A 24,744-nucleotide genomic window follows, 5' to 3' on the forward strand; every position below is an offset into this window, starting at 1 on the left:
TTATCTGTGATCATAAGAGATAATGGTCCAGAATTTTCCTTTCCTGTAATGTCTGCCTGGTTGTGGTATTAGGGTAGTGCTGGCCTCCTAGAACGAGTTTAGAAATTTTCCCTCCGTCTCTGTTTTTCGGAAAATATGGTATTTACAAATTGAGTACTTTGTCCATTTTTCTTTCCTCTTTGTTTTGCCTTGCTAATTTTATCTCCCTTTAGTACTCTCGTTCTTTCTTTTCTTTTTCTCCTTCTGATCCTTTTGAGACTAGAGAGGTAAACAAACAAAATTCTCTTTTACCTATTCACATATATTGGGCCCTTCTTGGTGACACTAGTTACAGAGTCCTTAATTATCAGAGGCTGGTGTGAAAGAGATTAGTTTTTAAGGAATTAAAGTATTAAAAATGTTTGTAAGAATTAGGTTCCTCAGAGACAGTACAGAGACAATACTTTCATTATTAAGAAGGGAAAAGTCATTTTAAAATCTAGAATTGGAGACCCTCAGTAAACTGATCATATTGACCAGTACATTTGGCATCATATAGATAACAACATACTTTTGGCTGTCCTTTATGGTGATTGTACTTTTTCTTTAAGTCCATTCTTTAATTTGTGTCCCAAATTGTGCATTTCCATGTTAAAATTAAACAAATTCATTTCATAATTATATACCAGTCTCTGAAAATTCAAGAATTTAGAGGATTGTTTATTTATGTGATTTAAACTTTTGATCTAGGAAAGAAAAAAATTTTGTGAGAATAAGTCTTGAGAGAGTAATTTTCTCTTTATTTCTCTTGTACTTAAATTAATGGACACATTGCAGTTACAGATGAAACATAACTTGTCCCATGATTATAATCTAGTAAAAACAGTTTCTCAATTTTTAGAAAACACCTGGGGGATTAAGTTTCGTATTGAGTCAATTTTTATTGAAATTTATTAATATCTAGCCTTAGTTTTAGACCTCTCAAGCCTCTAGGGAGTGAGATCTGATATGCCCTGAGACACTGGCTTTATTTTAAAAATTTTACTTTTAATAAACATGCAACAAAATGCACTCTTTTGTGATTTTTAACACATGCATATATTCATATAATTACTGTCACAGTCAGGATACAGAAAAGTGTTACCACACTAAAAATCTCCTTTGTGTAACCCCTTTGTAGGTATATCCTCTTCAGACCCCTAATAGCTGGATAGTACTGATTTGTCCTCTATCCCTATAGTTTTATCATTTTGAGAATACCATAGCCTTTTGAGCTTGCTCCTCTCACACAACATGATGCTTTCTTCATTCATCCAAGTCATTGAGTATATCAGTTCATTTTTCTTTTTATTACTGAGGTGTATTCCATGGTATGGATGTACTACACTTTGTTCATTCACTGGTGGACATTTGGTTTCTTTCCACCTTTTGGCAGTTATAACTAGAGTGGCTGTAAACACTTAGGTATAGTTTTTTGTGTGAACCTTAGTTTTCATTTCTCCAGGGTAAATATATCTTGAGAGTAGAATTTCTAGGTCATGGTTAGTATATTTTTAACTCTATAAGGAACTGCCAAACTGGTTTCCAGAATGGCTATTTTCATCTTACCACCAGCAATGTATGAGAGTTCCAGTTGTTTCACTTCTTTGCTAACACATGATATTGTCAGGCATTTAGTGGTATCTTATGGTTTCAATATCCATTTTCCTAATGGCTAATGATGTTGAATATCTGCATGTGCTTGGCTGCAGGTATATATCCACTTTGGTGAAGTGTCTGTTCAAGTGTTTTGTCCATTTTTAGTTGGGCCATTTTTTTTACTGTTGAGTTTAGTGAGCTATTTATATATTCTGGATATGAGACTTTTGTCAGATATATAATTTGCAATTATTTTCTCCCATCTGTAGCTTTTTATTATTTTAGAGAGAGGCAGAGAGAGGGAGAGGGAGAGCACGAACAGGGGAAAGAGGGGCAGAGGGAGGGAGGGAAGGAGGGATTGAGAGAGAGAGAGAGACAGAATGAATCTTAAGCAGGCTCCATCCTGAGCATGGGCTCAATTTCATGACCGCAAGAGCATGACCTGAACTAAAATCCAGAGATGGACACTTAATCAGCTGAGCCACCCAGGTGTCCTGAATCCATCTGTAGCTTTTAAAAAAATATCCCTTAATAGTATTTTACATAGAACAAGAGTTTTTAATTTTGATAGGCTTCAGTTTATCATTTTTTCCCTTCATGGATTATGTTTTAGTTGTTAACATGTAAGAACTGTTTAGCTAACTCAAGATCATTACAATTTTCTCCTGTGTTTTTTTCTAAAAGTTATATTTTTACTTTTTACGTTTATATCTATGTTCCATTTTTGAGTTAATTATTGTATCTAGTTTAGTTGAAGTTTTATCGTTTGGTCCAATTGTTCCTACATGAAGGCTTTTCTCTCCCAATTGAATTTCCTTTGGATCCTATTGCAGCTGTAAAAACTTTTCACACTTGATAGCTTAAAACAACACAAATTTATTATTTTATAAAGGTCAAAAGTCCAAAATTAGGTTTCCTGGGTCAAAATAAAAACATTTGTCAGGGCTGTATTCCCTCCAGAGGCTCTTTGGGAAGGATCCATTTCCTTGCCCTTTCTACCTTCTAGAGGTCACCTGCATTCCTTGGCTCTTGGTGCCTTTCTCCATCTAAAAGCCAGCAGCATCTTCAGTCTTTCTGACTCTGACTCTTGGCCTCCGTATTCCTATCTTTTCTCTTGACTTTGACCCCCCCCCACCTCCTTCTCATAAGGACCCTCTTGATTACACTTGGCCCACCCAGATAATTCAGGATACTCTCCCCAGCTCATATTCTCATTTAATCACATTTGCAAAGTTTGTTTTGCCATGTAAGGTATCCTCTTCACAGGTTCTGGAGATTAGTACATTAGTAGATGAAGATTTTAGGGAGCCATTATTCTCTCTCTCTCTATGTAATCATCTTTTTCTGTATTCTGTTCTTGTCCATTGATCAATGTGGATGTGTTTCTCCATTCATCAACACCACATTGACTTCACTGTTGTAGCTTTCTCTTAAGGCATAAAGATAGATTCTTCCAACGTTTTTCTTTTTAAAATTGTTTTGGCTATTCTAATTTCTTTATCTGTATATATAATTTTAGAGTAATCTTGTCTGTACCTACAAAGAAGCCATATAGGACTTTTAAATGGATTATTAAATCTCTAGACCAATTTGGGGAAAATTGACATCCCTACTATATTGAGTCTTCTAGTCAGTGAACATAGAATCTCTCTCCATTTACTTGAATTTCCTTTGTTTTATTTCATCTGCATTTATAGCTTTCAGCATACAGACACTGAACATGTTTGATTAGACCATTGGTTTCCAGCCAGAGGTGATTTTGCTCTTGAGGGATATTTGGCACTATCTGGAGACATTAGTGATGGTCACAGTTGAGGATGAGTGTGTCACTAGCATGTAGTAGGTAGAAGTTAGGGATACTACTAAACATCCTAAAGTGCACAGAATATTTCTTCCCATAAAAAAGAATTATTTAACCCAGAATGTCCATAGTGCTGAAGATTGAGAAACCCTGGGTTAGGTTTATACTTAGGGATTTCTTTTTGGGGGGAGGGGGATTGTAATTTTTTTTTAATGTTGGTTTCCAGTTGTTCATTGCTAGCATATTGATACATTAATAATTATGTATTTACATTGGTCATTATATGTTGATAATTATATTGGTAAGTATTGATATATTTGGAGTTTGGTCTATCATTTTATTTTATTTTTGCCAGTTTCCTCTTTCTTACTCTATTTCACCTTTCCTGCTATCTTTTGTGTTACTTAAATACATTTTACTATCCCGTTTTAATTTATCTTTTGTACCTTTTAGCCTATCTCTTTGTGTAATTTTTTTTTGCAGTTACTCTACGAATTACAATAGTGGTACTTAACTTTTCACAGCTTACTTAGAATCAATATTTTACCATGTCAAGTGGAATGTAAAAACCTTACTATGCCCTATAAGTCACTTTACCTTCCCCCCTTATGTTTACAGTTATCTTATGTATTATATCTGTATACATTGAAAACCCCATGGTCAATGATTTAACTTTTGCTTTTGTCCACCAAACATATTTTAAAGAACTTAAGAGAATAGGCTACTATATTTGCACAGATATTTACTATTTCTGTTGGTTTTTCTTCATTCCTGATGTTCCAGATTTCCTTCTGCTTCTATTTCCCATATGTATGAAGACTTTTCTTTAGCAGTTATTTTTTTTTTAAGTTTATTTATTTCTTTTAAGAGAGGTGGGGGGGAATGAGCAGGGAAGGGGCAGAGAGAGAGGGAGAGAAAGATTCCCAAGTAGGCTCCGTGCTGTCAGCACAGAGCCCAACATGGGACTCGATCTCACAAACCATGAGCCAAGATGAAGAGTCATCCACTTAACCATCTGAGGCACCCAGGTGCTCCCCTGTAGCAGTTCTTTTAGAGGAGGTCTACTGGTGACTAATTTTTAGTGTTCCTTAACCTGAGAACATTGTGATATGCCTTTTATTCTTGAAAGCTCATTTTGCTAGTTATAGGATTCTAACTTGACAGTTCTTTTCTTTTACCACTTGAAAAATGTTTTGACACTTCCTGCTGGCCTCCCTGGAAATCTGATTTCTTCAAATTGTTTCCCCCCCCTATATATAATGTATTGTTTTTGTGTAGCTTCTTTTAAGATTTTTAAATTTGTTTTCAGCTTTCAGAATTTTAGTTATAATGTATCTTGAGGGGCACCTGGGTGACTCAGTTGGTTAAGCATTTGACTCTTGATTTCAGCTTGAGTCGTGACCTCAGGTCATGGGATCGAGCCCACATCGGGCTCTGTGCTGAGCATGAAGCCTGCTTAAGATTCTCTCTCTCTCTTCCTCTGCCCCTGTCTCCAGCTCACACTCTCTCATGTTCTAAAATTTAATTTCTTTGGATTTTCCCTGTTTGGAGGGGAGGTTGCTCAGCTTCTTGAATCTGTAAGTTTATGTCTTCTGCCAAATTTGGGGAATTTTTAGCCATTATTTCTTTGAATACTTTTTCCAGCTTCACACTTTCCTATTCTTCTGGGACTCTAAAAAGGAGTGATTTTTTTTTTTTTTTATAGTCCCATAGATCCCTGAGTGTCCCATAGAACCCTCCTGCCCCTTTTTAGTGTTTTCTCTCTGTTGTTCATATTCAGTAAATTTTATTGTTCTGTCTTCATGTTGACTGATTCTCTCCTTTGTCCTCTCCATTCTGCCACGGAGCCCATCCATTCAGATTTTTTTAAATTCTGTCATTTACTTTCCACTTCCAGATTTTTCATTTGGTTCTTCTTTATGTCCTCTGTTTATCTCCTGAGACATTATATATTTTGATGTTTGAAGCATGTTCATAAATGCTCCTTGAAGCACTTTTATATTTTTTAATGTTTATTTATTTTTGAGAGCGAGAGAGGCACACGCGTGCATGAGTGGGGGAGGGGCAGAGAGAGGGAGACACAGAATCTGAAGCAGCTCCAGGCTGTGCGCTGTCAGCACAGAGCCCGATGCAGGGCTCAAACTCATGGATGGTGAGATCATGACCTGAGCTGAAGTCAGACACTTAACTGACTGAGCCACCCAGGTGCCCCATTGAAACACTTTTATGATGGCTATTTTGAAATCCTCATCAGATAGTTCTAATATTTATGTCTGTTGATTGTATTTTCTTATTTCAAGTTGATATCTTAGTAGTCCTTGGTATAAGGAGTGATTTTTTTTTTTATTGAAATCCAGATATTTTGGGTATTATGCTATAAGATTCTGGATCTTTTAAAAATCTTTTGTTTGTTAGGAGGCCTCCTGTGACACTGTTCCAGTGAGGATGGAGTGTTGCCTCATTACTGCAGGTGGGGTTGAAAGTACAGGTTCTTACCTTCACCTCCACTGACTCCTAAAGGAAGGAACCCCTCCTGACTGCTAGGTGGGGTAGTTCAGACTTCTCAGTAGGATGAAAGACAAACTACACACTAGCAGAAAATTTTTACAAATCACATATCCAGGAAAGACCTCTATATCTAGAATATATATAAAGAACTTTAAAATTCAATAGCAAAAACAAAAAAACAACCCAGTTCTAAAATTTGCAAAAGACGCAAACAGATATTTTACAGAAGAGGATATATGGGTGGAAAATCAAAATATGAAAAGATGTTCAACATCATTGCTGTAACGGAAACAAATTAAAACCACAAGATATCACTATACATTTATTAAAATAGTTTCAAAATAAAAAATAGTGATGATATCAAATGTTGGTGAGGATGTGGAGGAATTGGATCACTCATACTTTACTGGTGGGAATGTAAAATGGTACAGCCACTCAGAAAGGGCATGACAGTTGCCTAAAAAGTTCAGTGCAGACTTAGCAGTTGTACTCTTGGGCATTTATCCTAGAGAAGTGAAAACTTATGATCACCTGTATGAAAATTTCCAAAGCATCTTTTTATTTGTAGTCCAAAACTAGAAACAACCAAAATATCCTTCAGGGATGAATGGTTGAATAAATTGGGTACATCCATGGAATAGTACTTAGCTGTAAAAGATGAGATATTGATGCATGCATCATCCTTGATCAACTTCCAGGGCGTTACACTGAGAAAAAAAAACAGGTCGATCTCAAAAGATTACAAATTATATTATTCCATGTATATAATATTCTTAAAATTACTAAACTATAAAGATCAAGAACAGATTAGTGCTTGCCAGGGGACAGGGACTGAGATGTCGGGGGAGGTGGGGTGGGAGTGAATATAAAGAACTGTAGCACAAGAGATTTCTTTTGTTGTGATGGGGTAGTTCTGTATCTTGACTGTGGTGATTGTTACATGCATCTGAACATGGGATAAAATGGCATAGGACCATTTGGTAATACATACAAACCACACACATACATGAATACACATTTAAATATGGTAGAAACTGAATACATATTTAAATATGGTAAAAGCTGAGTGAGTTCTGTAGTCTAGTTAACAGTAATGAGCCAATGTACATTTTTGGTCTTGATATTGAACTGTAGCTATATCAGATGCCATCATTAGGAGATGCTGAGTGAAGTGTCGAGTCTCTTTGTACTACTTTTGCAAATTTCTGTGAGTCTACAATTGTTTCAAAAGAAAATGTTTTTAGAAAATTCACATTTCTCTGAAATGGTTTAAGTGTAGTTCTAGTGAAAGCAGAGTATTAGGGAAAACCCATATTTGTCACCCTCCCCATGCTCAAAATATCACAAGGCCAGTGCAGCCAATACACATGTACTAATAAAAATATCTACACATAATATAATCCTTTCCATTTCTTTTGTGTTTTTTATTTCTTTCCTTTCTAAAATTACGTTTTTGGGAGAACTGGAAGTAATTAACAATTATTATTAGAGATAGTACTATGTTCTTAGCATTATGCTAACTGCCTTTTTTCTGCCAATAAAAATACAGGACAGATGACATTCATATTACAAAGATGCTCCTGGGGCGCCTGGGTGACTCAGTCGGTTAAGCATCTGACTTTGGCTCAGGTCATGATCTCGTAGTCCGTGGATTCAAGCCCTGCATGGGGCTCTGTGCTGACAGCTGAGAGCCTGGAGCCTGCTTCGGATTCTGTGTCTCCCTCTTTCTCTGTCCCTTCCCCGCTCACACTCTGTCTCTCTCTGTCTCTCAAAAAATGAATCAATGTTAAAAAAAAATTGAAGATGCTCACATATTTGACCAACCCAAACACATTTTCAAGAAAGTAAAATTACACAACTTTCTTGGTGATACATTAATTAGTTTTGGTCACTATGTACTCTGGCTGTGGCAAAGATATAATAGGCTGTAAGTTATGAGAATTGCGTGCTAGCTGTAACTATCACTTTTTCTCCCACTCAAGAAATTGTATTGGAATGCAAGTGAGGGGATGTGGTCTTATTATATGGAAACCCTGGAATCAGCTATGATTTGTTGAAATTATTTGTGTCATACTTTATAGCTGGTTTCAACAGCACATATGAGAGCATCCACTTTAGGGTGCAAATGTAGTAAAATAATATGGTCTCTTGCTTTATGAGCTGCTAATATGGCTATGCTATACTAGAAGAAAATTCTGAATTTCAAGTCAGTCTTGGATTTTAATCCCAGCTCTGCTGCTTCCCAGACAAGTTATTAAACCTCATGGAACCTGAGTTTCCTCAGTTACACGGATATCTATTTAATGGAATTGTTATTTCATTCAGATTTTACCTTTGTGAAGGTACATAGCACCATACCTGATTCCTGTAGGTATTGTTCACAAAATGTTTGTTTGCCACAAAAGGTTTGTGAACTGAGGTTGAGAAGCCAGTATATCCATGCACATTGCTCCTAGAATGTGAATGATAAATATGTAATAAAAATGATAGATACTGATGTATAAACTATCAAAAAGAGGAGTTGGAAAATCGGAAGAATGTCACATGGGCTGCAAGTTTCAGAGAAGGGAATGGTATTCAGAGTGGGTTTTGAAGAATGGAGAGGTAGGTAAATCTGGCAGGTAGGCCGTTTCAAGCAGAAGCAAGAGCTTGAGATTATATGATTATATAGAATTCAGAATCGACAATTTTGTCATACTTGAAACTTGCTATTGTATTAGATTATATTTTAGAAGTCAGAAAAAACTTTAAGCAATTTATCCCATACTGTTTCATTCTTAAAAGTGTTCCAACATCTGCTGTGTATTTTAATGATATTATTGAATGAGAGTACCTGCTTGGTTGCTAGGACACTTGTATACTTTACTTCAAAATCTTGGTTGGTAAGATTTACATAGCTCCTGTCAGTTGTCAGCTAAACTTAGGCTTGTTGACAATACTTTAAATGGAATGTTTACAAGGGGTGGGATTTCATTGTTTTTGGTAAGCCTAACAAAATTGCTTTCACATGTTATTGTATATGAATTTAATTTCTTTAAAGCTTTGGCATTCTAATCAGTTTTCTATTCTTAAATGATAGTTGGTGTATTTGATACTGTAACCTTGCAGAAAATGTGAAATGTGAGTGATTGAATATTTGCCTTGAACATATGAAAGCATTATACCCATAGTTTTCATATTTTTTGGTATATTCTCATGGAGAAATAGGTTGGTTTTTAAAAGCTTAGTTTGGTATTTAGTGGGTTTTCTTTAGTATTGGAGCAAAGGAATCTTTTTAAATTTTTATTATTGAATTATAGTTGACATACAATGTCATATTAGTTTCAGGTATATGATACAGTGATTCAGTAATTGTATACATTACTCAGTGCTCACGACAATAAATGTAGTCACCATACAACATTATTACAATATTATTGATTATATTTCTTATGCTGTACTTTTCATCTCTGTGACTTACTTATTTTGTAACTAGAAGTTTGTATCTCTTAATTCCCTTCATCTGTTTCACTAATTCCCCCACCTATTCTCTGAACAAAGGAATCTTTTTGTGGGGCAAATAGATCTATCAGTGTTATGTGTGTATGTTTTTTTTTTCCCCCAATGGTGAATCAGCCACAGAGATACTTGTAATTTATTGCTTTTGAGATACTTTTTTGCTATATAATTTTAGTTTTACTATTATTTTGGTGAACAAATAATTTTACATATTTGATTGAATATGTATGTATGATGAAGATATATGTGTATATATATATATATATATATATATACATAAAGAACTATCATATAAGGCAGTTTGCCTTAAGTGCAAGAAGCTCTGTAGGATTTCAGATAATGGAGAGAGCATTTTGAGTAAATGATCAGGGATTATTTCATGGAGGCCCAAGCATTTGACTAATGCACGTAAGTTATAAATTAATATTAACATGAGTCAGTGTGAGGTAGGAATCCTGAAATGACAGCTCTCCAATACCAAAGATTTTATCTTTATAAACTAGGAAAATCATTTCAATACTAGTAAATGATTAATATCTAAACATTCCCATAAACACTAATTTAAGGTAAATACTTGTACTTTTAGAAAATATTTTGTATATGATGGGTAATTGCTTTTATATTTTTAGGCCATGAATATTGTGGTTCCCTTCATGTTTAAATATGCTGTAGACAGCCTCAACCAGATGTCGGGAAACATGCTGAACCTGAGTGATGCACCAAATACAGTTGCAACCATGGCAACGGCAGTTCTGATTGGCTGTATGTTTGATTCTTTAATCTATCTACAGGTGTTGACTTTCTTCAAGAGGGTTTCATCATATTTGAGCAGATGACCTTTTTACCACAAACACAAGTTAGCATTTTGGATGTTTATCGTTTTACATATGATTTTTGATAGGTAGTTTAAAAAAATTCTTTACGTTTTCTAAAATTCTGTAAAAACAGTCTCATTTTTTAAGTTCTAGAAAAATATAACATGAAATAAGATATTAAATTCATAATTACCACTTCTAATAGTTAATAATAAATTCATAATTACCACTTCTAATAATTGTTAATAAGATTCCTAAAAATAAGGCTAGTTATTTTCTTGTTATTGTTGTTAACTGCTTAATGGGAAATAGCTAAATAATGCTATATGTATATTAATGCTTCATTAAGTTACATTCAAGAGCCTTGACACATTTACCATTTTTAAAGAACACAATATGTTGCTTTGTTTACTCCTGCATTAGAAAAGACACTTTATGAGACTCAGGAGGTTTGAATGGGGGCATGCTTTAGTCAAGGCACTTGATTTTTCAGGATCTCGATTTTATCATTTGTTATTTGGGGGAATTGGATTAGATCAAAAAAAAACCTGTACAGATATTGTAAATTTATCCACAATAAGGCCATGTGGGGTGCTACTTATTAAAAGTATTTAGTTGGAGGGGTACCTGGGTGGCTCAGTCAGTTAAGCATCTGACTTAGCTCAGGTCATGATCTCACAGTCCATGAGTTCAAGCCCCACGTCAGGCTCTGTGCGACAGCGCTCTCCCTCTCTCTCTACCCCTCCCCCACTAGCACGCTGTCTGTCTCTCAAAAATAAATAAAAACATTAAATTTTTGAAAATTAAAAACAAGTATTTAGTTGGAAAAAATCTTTCATCATCTGGAGTTTATAGAGGAAAATAACACTGAAAGGGATTCAGGGTGGTGGAAGGATTGGTACTCACTAGGCTAGATGCTTTCTTTCTAGGTTTCTTTTAATGGAAGTATTCTGTGATGTATTCATTTATTGTGTAAACACTTTCTTACTTGCCATATGTTTATCATTTTTACACTCCTATGATTCGAATGTTTTCACATCCCATTTTTTCTTTTGAATGTCTTGTCAGATGGTGTATCAAGAGCTGGAGCTGCCTTTTTTAATGAAGTTCGAAATGCAGTATTTGGCAAGGTAGCCCAAAATTCAATCCGAAGAATAGCCAGAAATGTCTTCCTCCATCTTCACAACCTGGATCTGGCTTTCCATCTAAGTAGACAGACAGGAGCTTTATCAAAAGCTATTGACAGAGGGACAAGGGGTATCAGTTTTGTCCTGAGTGCTTTAGTATTTAATCTTCTTCCCATCATGTTCGAGGTGACTCTTGTCAGTGGTATTTTGGTAAGTAAAAAATTTTTCATAACAAGCTTTTATCTTACATTCTCATTGGAAGCTATTTAGTACTGGAAGCTGTAGTGCTATTGAATGCTCATGGTTTGAAAGCAAAATTCCATGGTATCAGAAGGATTATGCAGTTCATTTAATTATTTTGCTACAAGTTTCAAGGGACCATCCAAAATCTTTATCATGTTGTTATTGTAAAGAGCTGGTCACTTCTACACATAGATCAGTCATTTAACTAGTGCTTGTAATTTTTTTGTTAATAGAGATTTTTGTATATGACTTTGGACTGGTATACTCAGATTATCTAGATTTTTATTCACCATTTGTAACATTTAAGCAATTTCATATTTTGTAATTAAGACTGTATATATACGTTTTATTCCTCTTAAGGCTTATTGCATTATTTTTATCCTAGCATATGACGGTAGTATCAATGTGGCAAGTGTAGTTTGGCTTTCTTCCCTTGTTACCTAAAATAGCTTTTCTAAGGTATTTGATTTCTCACAAAATTATTTATTTATACAATTCCCATCAACATATTTCTATTAAAATCTTTTGATTAATATTTGCTGTTACATATTATAAGCTATTTGCAAGAACAGTGACTGTTTATCATTTCTTATTTTGCCTTCTCCAGTATTATAGATGTGGTGCCCAGTTTGCATTAGTAACCCTCGGGACACTTGGTGCATACACAGCATTCACAGTTGCTGTTACACGGTGGAGGTAAAGTATTTCCTAGAGGCCAGTTAAGGTTCAGAAATTAGTTACATTTACATAGCAAAAATTTCATGCCTATGTGAATCTTTGTCTTACAGAACTAGATTTAGAATAGAGATGAACAAAGCAGATAATGATGCAGGTAATGCTGCCATAGACTCACTGCTGAATTATGAAACTGTGAAGGTAATATGTTTAATTATACTTCCTCTCCCTTTCACACTGCACAGAGATTTGTTCTGCCATTTAGCTGAATAGGTGCTGTAAGTTAGAGCTTCAGATTAGGATAGGATCTCTAAGTGTGATGAAACAATTGTACTTTATTATTTTTCTTTATTTGGAAATTCTCTCTTTCCACCTCAGTTTTTGTGTGGCAACATCAGAATTTTACCTTCTGAATTAATTTGTAAGTGATGAGTATATTTAGCATCTTGATTCAGAATTAACACTAAGCTAATCAAACTGACATGTAAGGTCTTGACTGTCCCTCAGAGGACCTAGCATATAGTGATTTTCATTAATTCTCATTTATGTGTCCATTTTTCCATTTAACAAATATTCCTGAATGGTTCTTGTGTCCAAAGCACTACACTAAGTCCTGTGATGGGGAAGTGTGGTAAAAATGATTGATAAAAGGCTTGCCCTCCCAGAATTAAGTCCCATAAATTGGGAGAATTATAGTTAAGTATGCAGTTGACTACAAAAGAAAGCATGAAGTGGTGGGGGCAATGAGAACTGTCAGTTCAGTCTCAGAGGATCAGGGGAAGAAAGCTTTGTAAAGGAAGTGCCATTAACACTTTTTTTTAGATCTGGGTTTAAATTAACCAGGCCTTCAGTAAATATGCGATGAATTTTATGGACTTTTCAAATATAGTTCATTGTGGAAAACTGCAGGAGTACCATGGCTCAATGTATTGAAAGTTTTTAAAGTGGAGTATGTCAATACAAAATTGAATCCATACATAAAGTCTGATGAAAAGGATACTAATCACTTAAGAGAAAAATTATAATTGTACTTGCATGTAATAACTATTTTTGTATATTTTGTAGTATTTTAATAATGAGAACTATGAAGCACAAAGATATGATAGATTTCTGAAGACATATGAGACTGCTTCACTGAAAAGTACCTCTACTCTGGCTATGCTGAACTTTGGTCAAAGTGCTATTTTCAGTGTTGGGTTAACGGCTATTATGGTGCTCGCCAGTCAGGGAATCGTGGCAGGTAATGGATCTGCAGTTTTCACATTTATAGATGTTTTTCTTAACCTTTATAAATAAGGATTGATGAAAGGAATGTATATATTAGTCTTAGTTATAAAGCATATTCAATAAAGTGCTTTAACATCCTTGGATTACTTTCCTTTTTATATCAGAATGTGTTTTTGTATAATAATGTTTTTTTTTAACTTCCTTTTGTTTGACACTACAAGTTTAGCGCTAGCTCCCTCATTAATTAGAACTACTGTTTATCCATTTTGTGAGGCTACATATTGATTCTTTCAGGAGTAAATTCTTTTTTTAGCATCTGATATTTCTAATTTCTCTTGTAGACCTGGAAAGCAATGTAATTAATTTAGTGTTTAGTCCAAAGGACTAAAATGCACCACACATTCTTTTTACAATTACAAGTTACATTTTAATCTTTCTATTAATTTTACATTTGCAAAACATTTCAAAAGTAAATAATGTCTCTGCCTCTTTTCTGTAATCTGCCCACTCAGTTAAGATTTATTCATTCACTGTGACCTTAATATATGGTTTATCATTCCCAATCATGATACCCATTTGTTTCAATTTTTAATATATACTTAAAAAATTTTTTTTTCTATTTCACATTGCAAAGAAACTTGCTAGTGTCTTAGGAAGAAAGGAGAGAGATATTTAGCCATCCATTTCTATCTTCACTTAAACCATTCTTTTATTGTGTGCGTATATTATGTATAGTGTATGGGTAGGTGGTTCCCATTCCACTTATATCAAGTTCTCTATATTGCTAAATCATGAATTAAAATGCTTTTAAATTTTCATAGACCTTAAGAGTTACTGGTTATGTACATTTTATGCTATGAAAATTATAGCATAAAATTTTAAAATTTATTTTAGTTATAGAATATTATATTCCAGACTAATAAACTTCTCTATCTTAAGCGGGAAAAGTTTATAACATCTAAAATACCTTTTTTTTCTTCTCTCAACTACATATTAAGGTACCCTTACTGTTGGAGATCTAGTAATGGTGAATGGACTGCTTTTTCAACTTTCATTGCCCCTTAACTTTCTGGGGACTGTATATAGAGAAACTAGACAAGCACTGATAGATATGAACACCTTGTTTACTCTACTCAAAGTAGACACTCGAATTAAAGTAAGTAATCTATTTAGTACCTTTTAAACAGCATGTGAGCATCATCCCATTAATAGGATTATTCTAAGGGAATATTCTTACATCACCATGTTAGCAAACCAGTTTCTTTTTTGCAGGAATTGGGGCTATGATGTGTATTAAGAGGTTGTTATAGCTTTTACTTCCATGTTTAGAAACCTTACAATGTTAGCAAAGAATATTATACCTAGAAGCTAAATTTTGTTAACTTGAGTTATTTGTACTTGCACCTGATTTACTTTTGCTAATAATGGTATAAAATGTGTGATTGCCTTTCCTCATGTCCTAAACTTCCTTACTCCCCTGCCCACCATCCCTCTACCTGCCCCCCAAAATTGCTCAAAAATCAAAACATTTAGGAGTTCTTGACCTTAGTGAGAAGTAAAAAAAAAAAACTTTAAAAGCATGCTTGGAAGTGGTCTAACACTACTTATAAACCTCCTTTTTCCCCATTTTTTCCCTTTTTCTGTGAATTAGAAAATTGTCTACATAGCTGTAGTCTACATGGTATATAAAGTGGCTTTTTTTCTCTTCCCTACTAGGACAAGGCAATGGCATCTCCCATTCAGATCACACCACAGACATCTACGGTGGTCTTTGATAATGTGCATTTTGAATATGTTGAGGGGCAGAAAGTCCTTGATGGAGTATCTTTTGAAGTCCCTGCAGGAAAGAAAGTGGCCATTGTAGGAGGTAGTGGGTCAGGGTGGGTAATTTAGTTATTTATAAAATTCTACATCATTGATTGATGATTCCCAATGTAATATTTTTTCTTTATCATAAAATGATTACAGTGGTTTAAAACAGGGATTCCCTAATGCCAGTAAGAGCTAATTAACCTTTCTTTGTCTTCAATTTCAGAAAAAGCACAATAGTAAGGCTGTTGTTTCGCTTCTATGAGCCTCAAAAGGGTAACATTTACCTCGCTGGTCAAAATATACAAGATGTGAGCCTGGAAAGCCTTCGGCGGGCAGTGGGAGTAGTACCTCAGGTATTTAAAAAAGGAAGAAAACCTATTTGGGGAAAAACTTACTGGGTTGGTAGATTTTTGTTAGAATAATTTGAATCCAAAGAGTATATTGCTAACTAAGTAGGAAGCATTAGACCCTACAGGTAAATTCGGTTACCAAAAAGCCTTAAAAAAATGTGAATGAAAAATCTGAATGATGGAAAAAATTTTTTTAGATCTTAGAAAGATAGCATAATATAATGGAAAGAGCCCAGACTAGAATCAGACAGATATGGATTCTAACCTTAACTCTAACCCTTGTAAGTTCTGTGGTCTTGGTCCTCAGTTTATCTTTAAAGTAAGGATAATAACCATCTGTCTTATGGGATAGAATTTTTATGGATTAGAGACAATATCTATAAAGCACTAAGCACAGTATCCATCACGTAATGCTCAGTAATTTAAAGCTATTACTATAATTTTGAACAGTTTTTGACATAGTAAATTTATTTATTTATAAAATTTTCTTTAATATCTAATTTTGAGAGAGAGATAGAGTACGAGAGGGGGAGCGGCAGAGAGAGAGGGAGACCCAGATCCAAAGCAGGCTCCAGGCTCTGAGCTGTCAGCACGGAGCCCAGTTGGGGGGCTCAAACTCAAAAACCGTGAGATCATTACCTGAGCCAATGTCGGACGCTTAACCGACTGAACCACCCCGGTACCCCAACGTAGTGAATTTATAAAACTTAGAAAAGCAGTTTGGTTATCTGCTTCCATGTTTATGCCTTGTTTACCACTGACTTCTTAGAACCACCTATAGTGCCTGACCCATAGCAAGCATTTAACAAATATTTGTTGAATGACTTCAGGGGAAAAATAAATTCTGAGCAAAATCTGAGAAGACAAGGATGCCTTATAGGATGTAAATTTTTCTTATGCTAAAAGCCAACAGAGAGACCCGGAAACTAGTTTCAGACTAGAATCTGAATTAAACTCCTAGGAGAACTGTAAGAAAGGGATCAGACAGGGATATGTAGCTTATAAAAGGTCTGTAAGTGATCTGACATATGCCACTCTGCCCCGTCCTCCCTCTTTTTCACTGAGAATCCCAAATGTTAGTGTGCATGAATCACCTAGGGAGATTATTGAAATTCCAGCTCTTTCACACACCTTAATTCTAGTTTAGGAAGGCTGTGTGGGGCCCAGAACCCTGCATTTTTGAATATGCTTCCTACATGATTCTGATATAGATAATTCATAATAGACTTTATGTTGAGAAACACTAACCTAAACTGTTTATCAAGTGAAAATATATATGGTTAATAAAAAGATGCTGATCCTTACTGGAGGCCTTACCAATGTAAATTAAATCAACAGTGGGATACCATTTTTCACCTGTCAGCAATGATTTTAGAATTCATAATGTGCAGTTTGGGCAAGGCTGTGTAAAATGGCTAGTCTGGTGTTTGTCTGGTGTAAGTATACAGCTTTCCTGACAAGCAGCAAGAGCCAGAAGAATATTCAAATCCTTTATTCCAATAATTCTGCCTCTAGGATGTTTTAGTAAGGAAATAAACAGAGATGTGAACAGATTTTTATATGCAAAGATGTTCATTACAGTATTATTTTTAATATCAGAAGTTAAAAACATATTTATAATAACAGAAGTTGAAAACAGTGTAAATATCCAACACAATAAGTAGATGGTTAAATTATCACCATAGAATCAAGTGACAAAAAGCCATTTATAAATGAGCTGTTTGTAAAGAATATTGAGTGTCATGGAAAAATACTCAGATAAAAGTTTGTTGAAAAAGAGGATACCAAGCAAAATATAAAATCTCAATTTTATAATATTAAAGGAATACATGTTAAGTAGAGGAGAAAGGAGAAAACACACCAAATGTTAATAGCAGGTATCACTACACGATAGGATTATGGATTATTTAATTAATTTTTATTTTACCATATTTTTTGAATTTTCAAAGTTTCCAGATAGCATTTGTTAACTCTTCTGAATATGAAATGTTTAAAAATAAGTATTTTCTTTTTATAGAACTTCAAGCTTATTGGGGTTAAGTACCATCTCAATATAAGAACTTTTTTATATTAGTAGTTGGCTTAAAATGTTTAAAATATTATTTGAAGTAATACCTGAAACTCTGGGGCTGATTGTGATATTAAAGAAGATATTAATTATCTTGGTTAAGGTAAAGTAATAGAGCCATTTTATTTCATTTTACTAACTGTTGCCTTTCAACCATTTAGAGACTAAGTCAGAATAAGATGAAATATCAAATGAATGCTTGCAGTGAACTTTCTCCAAAAAATATCTATAGTGTATAAATCCTTTGTTTTCTGTGTCCAGTTTAAAAGCTTCTGAGGAACATATAACATATTCAGCCTCATTAGTAATTAGGGAAGTGCTAATTTAAACGAAAAGCAAATTTTTACCCACAAAAGTAGCAACAACTGAAACTTATTAATATGCAGGCCTGTTGAGAAAACAGGGACCTGACAAACTCATAAAATATGGGTTGAAGTGTGTATACTGTTGGAGCATTTTGGAAGACAGGCAGTACTCTCAAAGGATGAATGTATGCTTCCCTTTTAACTCATCAATCTACTCCTAGGAATCCTTCTTACAGAAATACACAAGTGCACAAAGTCCTATATGTAATGCTATTTTATTCCAACATTGTAGTAGCAAAAATTTGGAACCTACATTAATGTCTATCAATAGAGAAATAAATAAATACATTGTTAGTATCATACAACTATTAAAAACAGTGAGGTGGGATTACTGATGTGAACAATTTCCAGGGTATGTTAAGTGAAAAATGCAATTTATAAAATTATATATTTATATGGATACAGTATGACTCCCCTATGTGAAAAAAGAAGTGTATGGCATATAAATGTATCAAAAATCTGGATTGATACTCAACACATTGTTCATGGTGATTAGTAGTGGGGAGGGAAATGGGATTGCAAGGATGAGGGGGATGATAAAGGGGTTATATTTTACTCTTTATGTCTTTACTAAATTGTTTGAATTTTTTATAATGAATATACATGTATATGTATGTATACATAAATCTGCTCCAGGATGCTGTCCTCTTCCACAATACTATTTACTACAACCTCTTATATGGAAACATCCATGCTTCACCTGAGGAAGTGTATGCAGTGGCAAAATTAGCTGGACTCCATGATTCAATTCTTCGAATGCCACATGGATATGATACACAAGTAGGGGAACGAGGACTCAAACTTTCAGGTAATCAGAGATTTTAGATCTGTCCCATTGTGTAGAGCCATTTTCTAGAAAATGTAATGACAGAGTACATACCGAGTGCTCATCCAGTCACTTTCAACAAGGTCTCAGCCATCACTGCAAATAATTCAGCATGTTGGAAATAACTTCTCAAGTCATGCAGATGTTTTTTTTTTGTTTGTTTTCACTTGCAGCTGCAAACGGTAAGTACTTAATAGTAGATTACTGATATGTGCTCAGATCAGTGTTAACTTATTATCCATAATTTTAATATTAAAGGAAAGCCAAGATCATTATTCACCTGAGAAAGTACTAAGAGTAGGGAAAAGTAATTTTATAGTAAATAGTGTATCTCATCATAATTTCCTAGTTTGTTACGGGATGTTTTCAATGCTTTAGACTTCCTTACACTTGATATACTTAACTGCTGTAGTTTCTTTACAGTTAACTTCATTTTCATGTCCTTGTTGGTTCAGTGATCAAGTAAATTTTAGGGCTTGTAGGTTTCTATTTAAGTGTTTAATAATGAGATTTCTAGGTGTAATAATCATTATCTTATAAAAACTGAATTTTTGGGGCACCTGGGTGGCTCAGTCAGTTAAGCATCCGACTTCAGCTCATGTCACGATCTCACGGTCGGTGAATTCAAGCCCCGCGTCGGGCTCTGGGCTGGTGGCTCAGAGCCTGGAGCCTGCTTCCAATTCTGTGTCTCCCTCTCTCTCTGCCCCTCCCCCATTCATGCTCTGTCTCTCTCTCTCTCTCAAAAATAAATAAACGTTAACAAAAAAACTGAATTTTTTTGGAGGATCCATAAAAATATTTTTTCACCAAAAATTATTTGAATTCCAGAAGTGTAATGCTATCTAATGCCTAAAAGTATTACTGTAACTCATATAAACACACTATATACCCTTTACATTTATTCTCCACTCTAGTTTAATTTAGGGAGGAAATGCGTAGATTAAGGATGGAGGTGAGGCGAAAAGAAAATGAAGAATACTCCATGAATTTTAATGAGTCCCCATTCGTTTTCATTACAAACTGGCTTCATTTATTCACAACATTGATTAGGTACATACTATGTACAAGCTAATATGCTAAATGATTTAAGAGTTAAAAAGATGAAGCAAAAACAGACTTGCTCTCAAGGAATTTACAGTCCATTAGAAAGTTTTGATCTAGGTTTAGGAAATGTTAAGCAAAGATTGTTTTCAAGTTAGGTTGGTTTATAGTGTTTTTAATTTTTTTTACGTTTATTTTTGAGAGGCAGAGAGTATGAGTGGGGGAGTGGCAAAGAGGGAGAGAGACACCAAATCCAAAGCAGGCTCCAGGCTCTGAGCTGTCAGCACAGAGCCCAATGCAGGGCTCAAACTCACAAACCACAAGATCATGACCTGAGCTGAAGTCGGACGCTTAACCGACTGAGCCACACAGGTGCCCCTGTAGTGTTTTTTTTTTATTATCACCTGATAGTATAAGATACTTACATCATTCCAGTCCCCCTTTATACTTTACCATTGCTCTTAATGGTAGTAGCGTCCAGCTAACCAGACCACCTCCAGATGATTTGTCCAGTTGCCTAATTCTAAAGATATACAAGTTTTCACGTAGTATAAACTAGGCCTCTCAATATATGACTGCTTCAGATAGTTATGCCACATGCCATTTTCCAATCAATTTTTTCCTATCTGCATGCCTTTGGGAGTAAGAATGGCTAAAGAAATTGTATTCTTACCTAATACCCATCACCTTACAGCTAGACCTCTCTGAATGAGCATTTGTATTATTTAGTGTCTATGCTAATATTTATGGTAGGGAACAAACAAATGTTTCTTCTTCAATTTCCAAAATGCTATTGAATAGAATTGAAACTGAGTTGGTTTCCGCTTGAAATTTGGGAGGCATGTCTAAACTAGTCCTTCCTCTGAGTATCTACTTCTTTTAGGCGCTTTCTGCCACTGAGTTGCCAGGTGGGTAAGCAGATAGTTCTGGCATGATGCCTGCTTTGGTAGGAGAATTTTGATCTTATTGAATGGGGAAGAATGTGGATAGTATAAATATACACTTATGTACTAGTATTAGACATAAGGAGCTCCCTTTACTGGTTGGAAATAATAATTGCAGAAGAAATATAAAGTGTACCAATAAATAGGTGGAGCTTGCTTCTTGAAGAAGTTACTGAAGCTGAAAAATACAAGTTTGTTCAGACATTGATAAATTACTGGATAACAGAAAGGAAGCCAAGAGGGGCATATTCAGCAAAACATCATCTTCTATATTTCCAACTATAGTTTTGTGTAAGATTGATGACTTTAGACCTACTTCCCTTCCCAGTAAGGGAAGAAAAGATTGCTTTGTTTTCACTAGAGTATATTTAGGAATAAATATGGGCTTGCATATTATGATAGGAAGAGCATTGGCATGGGAGTCAGGTCTAGCCCAGATTCCACTGGAATTTGCTCTGTGACCTTGACTAAACCCAGTAAACCTTTCTGGGTCTCTGTTCCTTTCTGTTTTAAAATTCTGCTTTTCTAGAGACCATAGCAAGTAACTAAGGTGAAATACGAGGTATCGAGTATATACCTTTAACTTTGAAGGGTGCAATAAAAGTAATTTCTTCCAGAAAAAATCCTTGAGAAGAATACTGGCTGAATGGTACTTTTTTGTTAAGAAATAAATTTATTTCTTTATTTGTTTTAAGTTTTATTTTAAATGTTTATTTATTTATTTTTGAGAGAGAGAGAGAGTGTGAGTAGAGGAGGGGCAGAGAGAGGGGGAGACAGAATCCCAAGCAGGCTCCGTGCTGCCAGCACAGAGCCCGATGCAGGGCTTGAATTCGTGAACCATGAGATCATGACCCAAGCTGAAACCAAGAGTCAGATGTTTAACCAACTGAGTCACCCAGGTGCCCCTTTGTTTGTTTGTTTGTTTGTTTGTTTAGAGAGAGAGAGAGAAGGTACAAGGGAGAGGCAGAGAGAGAGAGAGAGAGAAGGGCAAGCAGTTTCTGCACTCTCGGTGCAGAGCCTGATGTGGGACTCAAATTCACGAACCATGAGATCATGACCTGAGCCAAAATCAAGAGTCAGACACTTTAAGTGACTGAGCCACCCAGGCACCCCAAGAAATACATTTAGATATTCAGTTTTGTGTTTTCCAAGATTCCAGGCTTCAGATATTGAATTTAGTTTTGTCTTTGTTAGTTCTCTAATATTGAAATTGTTCTGAGATGCTGTCAATTGGGAAGTAATATAAAGTAACATATGTAATGAGCATATTTACGGTGAGAGGAATAATTGTGGAATCAAAGCTGTTACTTCTTTTTCTCTTTACCTGCCACAAAGTCAGAATCCAGAATTATATTTATGTTCCAGAGCAGAGTGTATAGTTTGTCAAAGGATATCATATATGAACTTAGACTCTTAAAACTGAGTAAAATGAACAGTGATCAGAGTAGAGGTAAATGTAAAGGCATTACTTGGTGGTTATGATCAATGGAAATACTAGAAACATAAAATGTCGTTATGTTATATATCCTTAAACTAAATTTTTCTTTACCAGGAGGAGAAAAGCAAAGAGTAGCAATTGCAAGAGCCATTTTGAAGGACCCCCCAGTCATTCTCTATGATGAAGCCACTTCATCATTAGATTCAATTACTGAAGAGGTAAATGATGATGAAAATGCCATGCTCTTCAATTCTCAATGCTTAACTTTTCTCCTTGGAAGTTTCAGTAAAATGGCTACATTCTTTTGTATTCTGAATGAACTTCAGTAGGAGGTAGTATAGAGCAAAATACCTGGCCCTTTTCCCCTATATAGCAAGTATTGATAACTATCAAGAATGCTAAGTTGCATTGAACTATCACATTGCTAAGTCCATTTGCAAAAGTGTCTCCTTTTAGAACCGTGTGACTGTTGTATCATCCTTGCCTCTTGAAAAGCTTGTAAGACTTGCCTACTCTGCTGCAAAGGAAAAACATTTTAGTCTTTCTGCCATTGCCACTTAACACTCATGAAAACAGGTCTTGTAAATTATTGTGACAGTATACACCAGAAAGCCTTTCACTTATTGTGGAGCAACTCACTGATAGTACAAGTCAGGCACACACAGCCTGTGGTGGTAGTATAAATTTATATTCATTTCACAAAAAAGGTTTTGCAGCACCAAGATGTTTTGCAGTCACAAGATGTTGTGACACTTGATGTCATGGTACTACCCAGCAACTACATTATACTTCATAACAACATCTTTGCATTAAATATGAAAGTCTTAATAATAATGGCAATTTCGTGAATGGATCCCCTTACTCTAGAACTGAAAATAGGCATATGTTATCTGTTACCTCCATTCACCTACATTTTACTCAAATATGTAGTAAAAACCTAGTGTTGAAGCATATGCCTAATTTCAGCTTTACAGCATGTATAGCATAATATTTGCATGTGTAGTTAAGTTTCAGGGCATATTATTTGATCTGCCATATGTTTAAAATAGTTTAATATCTAAGTGGCTTGTTTAGCATGAGGATTTGTTATATTTAAAGGGAACCTTAAGCAGGACCACACCCATTCATAGGCAAAATAGGAATCTGCTTACAAGAACTGTATACCTAAAAGTGTATCATTCACATTTACCACAAATTATAATTCCTAACAGTCATGTAGCTTTATTATCTTCCAGAGTATAACCCAATAGGAGCTAGTAGACAATTCCCCACCAAGGGAATGAGTTACTAGAAGATTTGGTAAATTTTAGTGGGCCTTTTTTAAAAGGTCCAGAGCACTTAGTAGGATGTCAGACCTTAAGTTCTTGAGAATAAGGACAATGAGTCCCCACAGACATCACAATTTTTCTTAGAGTTGGCCCTGCACGTAATTTTTAGTCTCCTGGGTAACCATCTACTCTTGATCATTTTATTCCTTTAATAAATACAATGTTTAGAAATAACTTTAGGGAGCCATTGGATATATGCCCAGCCCCACACTGCTATTTCCATCCTGCTAGGTATACTTAGAACCGGATTTCCAAGTATAACTGAATATATACACAACTCCCTTATACTTTAAAGGCAGTAAGCAAAAATGTGTTTTGCAAATGGATTCTTAAATACAGAGAACAAATTGGTGCTTGCCAGAGGGGAGGTTGGTGGGAGGATGGGTGAAATAGATAAAGGGGATTAACTCATCATGATGAGCACTGAATAGTGCATAAAATTATTGAATCAGGGTTGCCTGGGTGGCTCAGTTGGTTGAGCATCCAACTCTTGATTTCAGCTCAGGTCATTATCAGGGCTGTGGGATCGAGCCCTGCATCGGGCTCTGTGCTCAACATGGAGCCTGCTTAAGACTCACACTCTCTGTCTTTCTCTCCTTCTGCCTGTCTCCCCTGTTTGTCTCTCTCTCAAAAAAAAAAAAAAAACTATTGAATCATTATATCATATACCTGAAATTAATAAAACACTGTTAATTATACTGTAATAAAAAATGTTTTCCAGAATTCATTAAGAAGTCAGAATACCTTTTTTCCCTATTTCTTTCCTTTTGCTCTTTATTCAGTTAGGCTCTCCCTGTTGACTATTCAGGGCCAGTATCTCAGAGTCATTCCTTCTGTTTATAACTGGGCAGTTTGGCCCATTTCTTCTGAATCTTGGATATTTTGGGGAAAATGGATTCTAAAAACTTGCTTTTCAGAATTCTTTTTTTTTGTTTGTTTTAGAAGGTTATTTCATTCTTTTTTTTTTATATATGAAATTTATTGTCAAATTGGTTTCCATACAACACCCAGTGCTCATCCCAAAAGGTGCCCTCCTCAATACCCATCACCCACCCTCTCCT

General features: G+C 35.1%; 1 protein-coding gene across 2 annotated transcripts in view; it reads left to right on the top strand.

Moving 5' to 3' along the window:
- The window catches only part of ABCB7 (ATP binding cassette subfamily B member 7), a 184,940-nt gene that overhangs the window by 130,294 nt on the left and 29,902 nt on the right, over positions 1-24,744 (top strand). For both annotated transcript variants that reach the window (XM_047097817.1, XM_047097818.1), the window contains 10 exons: positions 10,054-10,186; positions 11,308-11,576; positions 12,217-12,305; positions 12,398-12,485; positions 13,350-13,524; positions 14,510-14,667; positions 15,228-15,391; positions 15,547-15,676; positions 18,743-18,914; positions 22,470-22,573. In XM_047097817.1, coding sequence (XP_046953773.1) covers positions 10,054-10,186; positions 11,308-11,576; positions 12,217-12,305; positions 12,398-12,485; positions 13,350-13,524; positions 14,510-14,667; positions 15,228-15,391; positions 15,547-15,676; positions 18,743-18,914; positions 22,470-22,573 — 1,482 coding nt within the window. The remainder of the gene's footprint in view (positions 1-10,053; positions 10,187-11,307; positions 11,577-12,216; positions 12,306-12,397; positions 12,486-13,349; positions 13,525-14,509; positions 14,668-15,227; positions 15,392-15,546; positions 15,677-18,742; positions 18,915-22,469; positions 22,574-24,744) is intronic.

Source organism: Lynx rufus, unplaced genomic scaffold (assembly GCF_022079265.1).
Source record: "Lynx rufus isolate CCGP_SWC_20201006 ecotype Redwood Valley unplaced genomic scaffold, mLynRuf1.p SCAF_42, whole genome shotgun sequence".
Classification (NCBI taxonomy): Eukaryota; Metazoa; Chordata; class Mammalia; order Carnivora; family Felidae; genus Lynx; species Lynx rufus.